This window comes from Astatotilapia calliptera, chromosome 8 (genome assembly GCF_900246225.1).
Source record: "Astatotilapia calliptera chromosome 8, fAstCal1.2, whole genome shotgun sequence".
NCBI classification, from domain to species: domain Eukaryota; kingdom Metazoa; phylum Chordata; class Actinopteri; order Cichliformes; family Cichlidae; genus Astatotilapia; species Astatotilapia calliptera.
Window position 1 is genome coordinate 5,304,855 of NC_039309.1, and position 12,958 is coordinate 5,317,812.

General features: G+C 38.8%; 1 protein-coding gene across 3 annotated transcripts in view; it reads left to right on the forward strand.

Moving 5' to 3' along the window:
- The window catches only part of myo1d (myosin 1D), a 118,715-nt gene that overhangs the window by 15,898 nt on the left and 89,859 nt on the right, over nt 1-12,958 (forward strand). For all 3 annotated transcript variants that reach the window (XM_026178077.1, XM_026178078.1, XM_026178079.1), the window contains exons 2-11: nt 3,361-3,569; nt 4,160-4,253; nt 7,674-7,839; nt 8,168-8,221; nt 9,431-9,526; nt 10,298-10,414; nt 11,362-11,565; nt 11,923-12,068; nt 12,191-12,305; nt 12,467-12,637. In XM_026178077.1, the coding sequence (XP_026033862.1) occupies nt 3,361-3,569; nt 4,160-4,253; nt 7,674-7,839; nt 8,168-8,221; nt 9,431-9,526; nt 10,298-10,414; nt 11,362-11,565; nt 11,923-12,068; nt 12,191-12,305; nt 12,467-12,637 (1,372 nt within the window). The remainder of the gene's footprint in view (nt 1-3,360; nt 3,570-4,159; nt 4,254-7,673; nt 7,840-8,167; nt 8,222-9,430; nt 9,527-10,297; nt 10,415-11,361; nt 11,566-11,922; nt 12,069-12,190; nt 12,306-12,466; nt 12,638-12,958) is intronic.

A 12,958-nucleotide genomic window follows, 5' to 3' on the forward strand; every position in this document is an offset into this window, starting at 1 on the left:
TATTGATATAAATAATGTATGATTCTGCACGCACTGACCTATTTTTAGCTACCCAGCTTTACCTGCTACTTCACGTGTAATTAGGTCATCTCATGTGGTTTATTGCTGCTATGTTATTGTACCAATGATATGCTGACATGTGTCAGCCAGACTTAGGACTCATTTAGCAGAACGTTTAAAGCTTCTTATCCTATATTTTAAAAAAAACTTATCATGAGGGTTTAGCAACTTTTTTTTTTATCATCGTGTTTTTTTCAAACATTGTTAATCACGGCTTAAATCAATAACTTCATGTTTGTTTGATCTTTGATCCTTTTGCCTGCATGTATCGCTGCAGAGGGTTGTGTAAAATCTTCCATATGTATTAGACTGGATCGATTATGTGAAGGTCATAATTCATGCCAAGTCTGCATGAATTAAAACATTTATTAACACATTTCCTGGAAATATAATCAGTATAGTAATTTAAGACTAAGTACACTTAATACTATACTTAATACTGAGGTCAGTTTTTGAAAAAACAAGCACATGAAATACACAAAACTGTGTAATTTTATTAGTTTATTTCTAAATGAGGACTTTAGACAATGAGGTAAAACAATGAACAGCGTCCTCCAGAAATTAATTTAATGTAGAACAAGAAACTTCAGTTGTGTAGTTGGACATTTAGAGCTTGCTGTAAAAGCGACTCGGTGACCATAGACCTTGATAGTACCCAATTTAACAGAAGGAATAAATATGTTAATATCCTACTACAAAACCACGGTTGGGTTCGATACCTAATCTTTCTACCACCCACCCATATACTGTGAATATATCTTGCTAACCAAGGTGATAACACTCCACCTTCTGGTTCAAATGAGGTCACTTCTTGCTCCAAACAAAACAGGATATCAGAAAGCAATGGGTGGTGTCACTGTGGCTTCTTCTTTTGTTATACAGGCTGTTTTGGAAAAAACAAGCACAGTTCAGTCTGTCTGTAGATATATTCCCATATTCCCATCTCACTCTTTCCACACATACACACTGTGTTTTTCTCCACCCAATTAGTCCCCAGCAGACACTTCACCAGCATAATGTCTAATACACTATAAAAATACCTGCACATTTGTCATTATGGTGGTAGACCCTGTCACCTCCCATCTCGTAAAGTACCAGAAACTATTGCACATGTGAGTTAAGTGGGCAGCTCGCTGTGTCGACCCATGCGGTAGGAGATGGAGGCCCCGTCTCAGACAAAGACCTCCAATTGATGTCTAAACAATGGTGCTGGCACACAGCAGCCTCCTGCTTGTGGAGGGCACAATAGGTCTTTTACTGTAGCACCAGGGGAGGAGTTGCTAGCAAGTTAGCTTAGCTGCTTAGAGACATTGTTGTGAACCTGAACATTCAACCTCCATGTGCTTGGAGGTTTAACTGGTGGTTTTAATATTTGCTCTGGTCTTCAAATGTCAGAATTTCTTTTATATATTTAGTGTAACTGAAAAGTAACACGATGATGGGCCATGTTGGCTGAGAATAAGCACATTATATTATGCATGCACAGCAAAAATTAGTATTGAATATATTGAGTCACAAAGAATACCTTCGGTTTTCTGTGGTTTTTTTGTGTTTTTGTTTTTATCTAACCTTGTTCTGGTTGATCCTCTTTCAGGACACGTGTGTGTGGTATGTCATTGCCACCTATGACACTGTGTCAGTCAATCTAAACACAGGAATGAGCTAATCTGAGTGTGTGCCTTGCTGTTTTACATTCTTAGAATTTTCTGTTCTCTTGTTTCCTGTTTTCTTAGTACTTGTGCTTCTTTGGGTCTAGAGATATGACCATAAACCAGTATTTAGTTTCTATTTCCATGGGACACTGCAACTGATGAAAGATAAATCTAATCTGATGGAAACTTTTCCTTTTTTTTTTAATAGAGCCAATTTCCTGCACTGGAAGGTTGGTTTACGATCATCTTGAATCCAAATGTCACACAGAGGCCATTTTAGGGCGCATAAAATAGATTAACAGGGCTGAGGCTTATCTCCTTTTAAATATGCTGATAAACAAAATGAGAGTCTTGGACACCCATCAGCAATTTGGGATGATGCTCAAAGACTTTTATATTGACAAATGTGTTCATGTGCAGCAATATCGAAGTGTTGAGGACTACTTAACCTCTCTCATCGTCTGACTCAGCAGTCATAATATGCTTTTAGGGTTGTTTGCAAATGCAGCAGCAGAGGTTTGGCAGCTGTGGAGAAAGAGACCATTCTTCTGTGGAGAGAAACTGGCATCCTAGTCCATTTTGGAGAGGAAGGAAGTCAGGCAGGCGGCCTCAGGGAGAGGGAAAAGCCAGGAGAGGGAGAGAAAGATTGTGTGGGTGAAAGAAAAGGGCACAGAAAGTTAGAGCGCGGGAAAGGTAGCCAGAGGTAGAGCAACTTTAACATGAACTATTATATGTTTGGCAGCTATTTTGCTTGTTTTTTTTAAACTGAAGAAGAAAAAACCTAATTTACTCCTGTGGCTGGATATGCTCCAATCTGGTCAGATTGGTCAGCGGTTCATCCCAAAGGGGTGGGATGTGGATTAGGAAAAACATCAGACCTGTTGGGTGCTTCCACAGAAATCTGGGGATGTCTCTTTAGAAAACTTAGAAAAACATACTATATACAAAGACTTCCCCAAAATACACTGGAATATCTGTTAATAGTGCTTTGCTGGTTCACAATGATTTAACCCAACCCTTCTCCATAAGCCATCAGTTATTATTTAAACAGCTTCCTTATTGATATTAACCTTCATAACAACAGATACATTCAAAACAGCGTCTAACACAGAGCACGCTAATAACATCTGCAGCATGATATTGTAACATGCAAATAAAGCAAGATGGGAAACCTTAAGCTGGTGTCACAGTTTGTTCATATTTCATAAATGCCTTTCTGCTATTGTAATTGGTGAAAATGTAATCTGTAGAGGTCTAAAATGTGGTGTGACTGATTTGTAAAAGGGCGATGTTGACAAGTGTTGCAATTGTGTCAGCATTGTGATTCTGCAGTGTTGTAATTATAATGCTTTTTGTGGTTTCTGGTGTCTGATATTAGACTATACAGAACTCTAGAGTAATACAGTAAATGAGCTGTATAAAAAATATAATAAGAATTATATCTTCTAAATACATGGAAACTATGCATTTTGAATAGTAAAGGCATTGCATTGTAGTTTTGTTTTGTTTTTTTTAACATATGTTTCCAAAAAAAGTTTTGTTAATCTTTATTATTTCAATGAAAATCATTGAAATCATTGCCAGGCTATCAGTCTAATCTTGTTGGTTGTGATTATCAATAAAAAAATCATTTTTTTATATTCTTCAGGTTTGAGAAGGGGAGGATCTACACCTACATCGGCGAGGTGGTGGTGTCTGTCAACCCTTACCGTGCCATGAACATATACGGCCGGGACGTCATAGAACAGTACAAGGGCCGTGAGCTCTACGAGAGGCCGCCACACCTGTTTGCCATTGCTGATGCTGCTTACAAAGCCATGAAGAGGAGGAACAAAGACACTTGCATTGTCATCTCAGGTATCACGAGAAGCCCCCCTGCACAGACCAGACAAAAGACACCTTTACATCTACAAAGCATTTGTTGAAACTCTTTTTGTGCTGTTGACTTCACACATTGTCTTCTGATGACTCAGATGTTTTGTCTTCTCAATTCAGCTGAAAATGATGATTATGATTAGTCCAAAACAAGTGTTTCATGTGGTCACAAGCTGGGTGAGTGCAGAGAGGATGAAGCACCACTTAGTGGTCAGAGAGGGAAATAAGACCCTCAGATCCTGAGATCACGCCATGAGTGCATTCTGTCATGTGGTTCGGGCAAATATTATTTGTAAAATAAAAAAATAATTAATGTGGAATTAAATAGTTTTGTGCATAACATGAATATAAAACAAAAACTGCAGCTCAGGATTTGTTTATGGGTCTCACCAGCATGGACGTCTCAACTCGTGTCTGTTTAAAATATTCAGCATTTTAAACCACTTGCATTTTGTTGGTTAAATTTGCAGAGCATGCAACACACCACAAAATTATAGATGCCAACATGATTTATGGTTATTTAAAAAAAAAAAACCCGCTATTAAACTGTTTTGTTTTGTTTTTTGTTTCAGGGGAAAGTGGAGCAGGAAAAACAGAAGCCAGCAAGTATATAATGCAATACATTGCTGCTATTACCAATCCTAATCAGAGGGCTGAAGTTGAAAGGTGAGCAGCTCTTATGGACACTGTCAGCACATAAACACATGGTGAATATTACCAGAAAGGAAGTTGTTTTCTTGTGAGTTCCAGTTGTTATGCATCACCACTTCTGTGGGCAGAAAGCTTATCACATAATCAGTGTTATGGTTATTGAACAAAAACAACCAGGCGCGTATGTTTTAATAGAAGGTGTAAACGGTCTCACAACACATTTCTGAGTAAACAGGATTTAACTCTTCATTCTTTGTGTCGGTCCCAGTGCAATGATGACTACTCGCAGGTCTTATCACAGGTTTTGTTGCTAAAAATAAGTCAGTCTTTAATTTTAGAAGTAAATCAGCAAGTGGTCAGAGGCTTTTAGATCATAGTGGGATATAGTTACAGCTCAGCTAAGCTTAGTCAAAGCCACTGATAAGTGAATAGGTGTGAGCTGTTACTGTGCAAAAAGAAGTCGTTGCATCACATTACAGTCGGATTTTATTTCAGTCTCTTAAAATCATCAAGATAATAAGAAAGTAGAGAAGCTTTGATGCAAAGTCCACGAAATGTAGGTCAAGGGAAAAAGCTGGAAAAGCCTTGACGGTCAACCATTTAGGTGGTGAATACAAAGTGCTGACAAATGCGGAGACACTAAAACTTTATGCACGAATAAACATTTTGAAATCCATAAAATTCTTTGCTCACAGAGCAAAGTTTAGAATTGTGCTTTCTATTTATCGCTGAGGTTACAGCAGCTGGTGGTTTACTTCATTACATTTCAGTACAGGATGGTATAATTAGCCAATGCTTTAAAACCCTTGAGTATAGAAGAGTATAGTATTTGATTATATAAAGGATATTTAGAAAATAACAAATTGTAGATGGGTAGAAGGAGTTTGACTGCGTACTCACATACTAATGATATTCTAAAGGAAATGTATGTGGACAGGATGTGCTTCGTATGTATACAGTCTTTATCAAAAAGGCACTAAAGTAAGTTACTGTGTACACATAGTGTTTAAAGTTGTTGGCTGTGTTTATGTATGTCCCATATAAATTACCTGTTTATCTCTCGATCCACATACTAGACCGTATGAGTCACTGTTTTTAAATTGGCTGAACTTGGCGGCTGTTTGCCCTCTTTTTAAGTTGACTTCTTTCTAACTGGCTATCCCTCGCAAACAGGTGCTTTGACAGCAGGTGGGCGGGACTTTTTTTTTCTCACAGCTGAAGCTTTTAGCTTGAAATGACCATATGTGTCATATCTCCTTTCACTTCCATACAGATTCAAGCACAGACTTAATATTTCAACAGTAAAACGTAAAACAATCCTATTGGTGTATCCATCACAAGATACACCAACAAAAAACCTTATTTATGTATTATTTATAGAACTGTACTCAGGGGTTACAGTGGGCCTGAACGATCCAGAGTGGGATTTTTGATTGATATGTTTACTCAGAGAAGAAGGCGGCAGGTTATAGATTGCTCAGTGACATTTGATAAACTGGAAATTTCAAGCTTATATGTCATGTCCTCAGTTATTTTAGGGCTTGTTAATATCAGATCTGTGCACGATACACTTTTGATGTCATGCGTTTTGTTTTTCATATTGTGAAACATTCTGTAAGTGAAATTAAAGTATACTAACTTTATTTTTTATTTAAAGGTTGTATGAAAATACTCAGCAGTAGGGATGGGTATCGTTTAGGTTTTATCCGATACCGGTGCCAAATCGGTACTTTTGAAACGGTGCCGGTGCTTAAACGGTGCTCAAACCGGTGCTTAAAGAATGGAGAACACAAAATTGGTCCAAAAACCTCTCATGTTTAGCTGTTTTTTGTAAAAATATAACAATGTTAGCCTTTTCTGCAGCTATGGGGCATATATGGTATCACTCTTGGCTGGAAGCAGTGCTTAAACAATGGAAAAAACACAAACTTTGTCCTAAACCTCTCATGTTTAACTGTTTTCCACTTTTTCTTTGGTCATTTTAGCCTTTTTAGCCAGGGTGAAGGGAGTATCTGCCCTCAAACAAGAGGACAGCATGTAGCTATGATGATGTTTGCTAGTTCACCTTACATGCATTAATGTAATAACGTGGTTAGCCTACTCAACGTAAATTAGCTACTCACGCAGAAAAGAACGGCTGCTGCTGCCACCATCATCCGTCATCATTTCTGCTACACTGGCAGGGCTAGGGGCCAGGACTCTCCTCTTCGTGTTTTTGGGGGATGTTGCATAACAGGCAACCCACCCGCAGTAGATGTGCTCGGTGTGAGGTCTCGCAGCAAGCTATCAAATACGGCGCATTTCTGGGCTTTTAAAAAAAACGCTACGCGTCGCCAGGTGTTTCATCGGATTTGAGGTGTTACCTCCTTTGACAGTATCACAGTATCAGCTTAAAGCACTTGTTGCAGGCTGCTGAGTTTGTATATTTTGCTATGAAGTACAGCCAGACTTTTGACCGCTTCGCCTTGGACATTTTTAATCTGTAGCTCTGCTCTAACAGAACGTACGTACCTGGCCCCGCCTACGATCCTCGGAAACGTAAAATGATTGGCTAGAATCTAAAGTGTATCACAGCTCAGGAAAAAAAAGCACCGAAATAAAGCACCGAAATGTGCGCTGCTTTTCGGTCTGGTTACTACCGTTTATGTCAGAACCGGTGCCACCAGTACCCATCCCTACTCAGCAGTTAAATATAGGTTAGTCCAGGTTAAGCAGGTTTAAGCAGGTTAATTTGCATTACTGTGGTGAATGGATGATGTTGCACTGGTGCAGAGTGGCTGTGATGTTCATGGTCAGTGTTAGATTACATAAAGGGTAGCAGACATAAATTTGAATTTAAAATGATGAAGCTGATTAGAGTTGCTCACAGAATTGTGTCTGTATTTTCAGCTTTATAGTGTCTAAGGGATTCTTTCCCCCCATGGTGCACCACTAGGATTCCCCTGCCTATCAAATCCCACTTTAACCTCACTTTTCTCTTTAGTCACCTATCCATCATGCAGACCGGTGCCTTTAAAAAATTTTTCCTTTGTTTTTCTCTGCTTGCATCCTGCACAAGCTTCAGGCTGTGTGGATTTATAAGAATGAGAATTTAGGTTGAAACAAACTGTGTATTCTCTCCCATTAATATTATTTTATTAGTATATTAGTATAACATGAGATTCAGATGGCTTGAAAATGCCCTCAAAGAGCTACTTTTTACTTCAAGTACATTTCAGAGCCTGTACTTTTACACTTTTAGTTTGAGTAAAAAGTGACACAACTATCTGAGCTTCTGCTTAAGTGGAGAATGTCTGTACTTATATTACCTCTGACATATACACACACAAACATCAGCTGTTGAAATAATGGCTACATAACCATGGTAACTAATATACATACTAGGTCCTCTATAATCAGCCACTTAACTTCTAATATCATGATGCCGTCCCACAGAGTAAAGAACATGTTGCTGAAATCAAACTGCGTGTTGGAGGCCTTCGGCAATGCCAAAACCAACCGTAATGACAACTCCAGCCGCTTTGGCAAATACATGGACATTAATTTTGACTTCAAGGGGGATCCCATCGGAGGCCATATTAACAACTACCTGCTGGAGAAGGTATGCATTGCATTTGGTAAAGACTTTGTTTGATTAGTGCATGATGATTCTAAAATATTTTAAGTACATGTGCAAAAGTTTTCAGCATTAAAATGAAGGTGCCTGGAGTTTGTTACAGTAGTTGCCGAGCACATTGTTCCAAGTGGTCTCTGTCTGTTCTTTCTGTTTGTGTAATTCCAGAGTGACTGCCTGACATCCTAACCCTACCATATTATTTTTATATGTTTATAAAGCAAAATCATGCAGTGATAGTTACAGATTTTGTTTTTTCTTGGTTGACAAGGCTTCGAGCATTATGTGACACACGTTTTGTTCATTTTCCAAACAGTCCAGGGTAATTTTCCAGCAGGAAGGCGAGAGGAGCTTTCATTCGTTCTACCAGGTAAATATGTGCGCACCTGTGTTTATTTGCATGTAATCATTAAGGTTGTTTGTTAAAGGTTCCCTGTGCATGCACATATGGATTCACATGAATGCAAATGCAGCGGTGTCTCATTAATTCAGTGATCAACAGTGAGCAGTAGTGCAACAATAAACACTACTGAGTGCAATCAAAGTAAACTGCAACCTAGTAAACACTGATGAAAACAGTCTGTAAACATGTTAGCTGGACCTTGAAGACAGACAACACATTTTGGCAGGGAAATCTGGATGAAAACACAATTTTAGTTTATTTTTAGAAAAGCTCCACAGGGTCCCCTTTTTAATATGCAAAATACAGACTCAGCAGCAGGATTCAAAAGACCTTTTGTTTCCAAATGTGGGAGGATAGTGAGTTGAGGTTGTTTGATGTTGAATTTATTTGTTTATTTATTAGGAACCCCCATTGGCTGTAACACAGAGCACAGCTACTCTTCCTGGATTCCATTTTAAAAATATACATGAACATGTTTCAAAACAACACTAATATTCCGCTAATATCAAAGAGCATAGAAACAATAGTGGCAATCTGTGTTGGTAAAGAAATCCAGGTAAAGAAATTCCGGAAATTAAATAGTTGCAGTACTCATTGAGATAAACTCCACAACCGTTGCCGTAGAAACTTGTCAAATGAAACTCTTTCTTTGTTTGATGTTTGGCAACCTGTTTCAGATACTCAAACACTTTTCTTATCACAAAACAAATGTGGCCTAGATTTCATGATACCTTTGTGTATATATAACAAAAGCTGTGCCTTTAAGTTATCGGTAAGTCCAGATAATTGTTTATGCATCTCGTGCAAATTGGTAGGAGCAGTGCAGAACTAGTCCGGCTGCCCTGTTCTGCACTCTAGGTTGTTTTATATGTTTTTGTTTGTTTGTTTATTGCTTGCTGAGCATGAGGAGCATACTAATAGGTCTGCTATTTGAACCAGAAAAGCAAACATTTTTAGTTAAGGGTATCATTTAGACAATTTCCTGAACTTGGGAAAAATTCCACGGAGTAAACATCTTTTCTTTTTCTTTTTACTTTTCCTAAATGGCTTAACTTAAGATTGGCATGCTAATGGCTCAGGCTGCAGCATATTTCTGTTCTATATGATTAACACGTGCAAAGTTTCAGTCAACAGCATTAAAAACAACAAAGTATTTTCTTTGTTATCCTTCACTAGCTACTCAGAGGAGCTCCAGATTCCCTTTTACGCTCGCTTCACATCCAGAAGGACCCAAAAGCATACAATTTCATCAAAGTTGGAGGCCAGCTTAAGGTAATCTAGGCAATTTATATACATTGCAATTCACATATGAACTTTGTTGTGGTTTTGTTTTTAAAAAATTAAACTTTTAAGATGTGTTTATAGAACTGGCAAAGCATGAAAACCCCTAAAAGAATGTCAGCGTGACAGTAAGTTTGTTTGCACTGGGATAAATACAATCAAGCACACGATTTGCAGATGTGTCTGTCCTGACCACAGTTTATAGGCTTTTTTGAAACAAACCACGTAACTCCCATATTTGGAGCACAAGTGGAAAAAATAATTTCATTGATTAACAATTCAAAGTCACGGTGCATTAAATTCACTGTGGTCTCTTGAGATATGTTTTAATTCAGACTTCTGCTGTGTGTTGCCATCTTTGCCTGAGCTTAATGAGTAGGAACAAAACCACTTGACAGCAACAAATTGCCTGACGTCATGGAACAAAACACCACCACACAGCCGAGGTGGCGGTTTGTACACAGTTCGCCTCAGCGACTCCTGTTTTTATAGGAAAGCATCTCAGCTAAGAGCTGGTTTGTTATTTAATTAACACGTGATATTCTGACTCGATTGATTAGAAGAGAAAGGAGAAAGCACAAAGACTAAACAGAAAAACATTGTAAACTGTAACATTGTATACTAACATCTGTATTTGTTCCATTGAACCATTAAGGGGGATAAATGTTGAAAAGATGTTACTCAGGCTTTGCTGATTGTTTCCTGTTTCCTTCCAGTTATTTGTTTTGATCCGCTTTCAGTGTCTCTCCTTCTTCTCTCCAGTCTTGCATCAACGATGGTGCTGATTTCAAAGCTGTAGCTGATGCCATGAAAGTGATCGGTTTCACAGGGGATGAGATTCAGACTGTTTACAAGATCCTGGCAACCATCCTGCATCTGGTAATGCCCAGTAATACGACAACTCTGCTTATTTCTTTTGCCAGCTGTGTCCCAGTGTATGTCTGTGAAGGTTCTCAGTCATCCAGGTCATGGAAACTTCTCTTAGAACTGAAGAAGCTTCTTGGATGAGAGGTGAAGCATCTTCAAGAAACTTAAAGAAGTCCACTCACTTTAATTTCCAAGCTCCTTAGATGTCCCAGAGTACAAACTCTTATTACTTTTATTATTACTTGGGATAAATCAGAAGAATTATTAAATGTCCAGCCCCAATACTAAAGCGACGCACCTAATATTGGCCTCTGGGGTTGGTAGGAGGTTGCCTGGGTCCTGCGGATCTTGCAGGTGCTCCATCAGATTGGGATCTGTGGAGTTTTGGAGGATGGGTCAAGACTTAGGACCTTTATGGTGTTCCTAAATAAAATCTCTAGTGTAGTGGGGTGCATTGTACTGCTGTGGGAGGCCAGTCCAGTCAGGGAGAGGTTCCTTAAGGCTAGATCAGTGTTCAAGTGGGTGGTATGTGAGTTAGACGTGAATACACGGAGCCAAGAATTCCCCTGAAGATTGATAAGGAACGAGACGATGAGTTATTCAGTGCACCTGACAGTGGTTTTGTTGATGTGGCTGATTTGTGTGGGGTGAATGAGAATTTTTATTTATTTTTGTTACTGTATATAGTGTTTGTCGCATAATCAGATCATATTTACACTTTTAAAATGTTGTTTATGCTTTGTTTTATGATTTTTATGTCTGTTTATTCAAAGCAAATTCCTGAAAATTATTTCAGTTTAGTGGTCGTTAAAAGACGAGCACTACAACGTTATTAAAGTTTAGTTGGGTTAAGCAGAATATGTTCCTCCTTTAAGTTAAATTTCTCACGTAGCGTAGACGTTTTACTTTAGTATTTCATGCCATAAATACTAAGCCATTGTCTTTGTTCTATATTTTAGGGAAATTTGACATTTGGAGTGGACGGTGATGTGACCCTGATAGAGAACACAAAGCTGGTGTCTGTGATCAGGGAGCTGCTGTCCACCAAGGAGGAAAACGTGGAGAAGGCGTTGCTTTATCGCACGGTAGCCACGGGACGGGATGTCATTGAAAAACAGCACACAACACAAGAGGCCAACTACGGGCGGGACGCGCTAGCCAAGGTTATTGCTGTGAATACTCGATATGTTCACGGTGGCCTGTGGGCCAGCACCTGTAGGGCTGTGATATTTTGCTCAGTGCTTGGTGATATTTCTACTGCTGTTCACACTGATTCACACTTGCATGAGTCACAGTGTTATGACTCGAGACAGAGGCTGGAGACTGTGGAGGATGTAATGTTTGTGGGCAATTGCAGGACCAGCACTGTGGGTTGTGACTCATATATTTTGACATTTAACTTCTCTAACTGTTAATTGCACACTGGGTGATCTTGTGCCCATGAGCAAGGCACTTGCTCACCAGCAAGCTGCCAAGGAGTCCAAAACAAACAATTCACGCTGCGATTTTGTCGTCCACAGGCCATGTATGAGCGCTTGTTCTGCTGGATTGTGAGTCGCATCAATGACATCATTGAGGTGAGGAACTATGACGCCAAAATCCACGGGAAAAACACTGTCATCGGGGTTCTGGACATCTATGGATTTGAGATTTTCCAGAACAACAGGTCTGTATAAGAAAGAATAATTAAATAAAATATTTTTAAAAAAGGAGAATTTCCAATACATTTGTCTTTGTATCTTGTTGTAAAACACATTGCATTTAATGTTACTATTCTTTATGCTGCAGCTTTGAACAGTTCTGCATCAACTACTGTAATGAAAAGCTGCAGCAGCTCTTCATCCAGCTGGTGCTAAAGCAGGAACAGGATGAGTATCAGAGGGAAGGCATCCCCTGGAAACACGTAAGAAGAAAATACTCTAACTTTTCAGTGATCATTAACATGTTTTATCAAGTAGTTTTCATTTAAGATGCTTTCGTACATCATCATATGGTATTTAATTTGCCTGCTTGTATATTTTCGTTTCATCATGGTTACTTTTACTCCTTTGTTTCCTTTATTAGATTGATTACTTCAATAACCAGATCATTGTTGACCTGGTGGAACAGCAGCATAAGGGCATCTTTGCTGTGCTGGATGAAGCCTGTATGAATGTGGGCAAAGTCACTGATGAGGTTTTTCTGCAAGGACTCAATACGAAGCTGGCTAAGCATGCCCACTACACCAGCCGCAAGGTAGGGAAAATGAAGTGCGCGCTGTGCTGTCTCTATCTTCTTCTTTTTTTGAACTCAGCAGCTTCTCCTTTAAATGGGTCAGAAGTCTGATTGCTGTCTGGCTTTCAGTAACCCAAATATGTTTTAGACTGTGATTTCAGCAACTTTCTGACATTTTATGGACAAATATTAAACAAAATAGCACATTAATCAATCTAAAAACACATGATGGCTGTAATTTTCATCTCAATCCAGAGCAATATGTACAGGGAATATTTCTGCAGCACAGTTTAATCAAATATTTTTTTCATAATTTCCTGCTATCCCTTAGATCCAAAACTA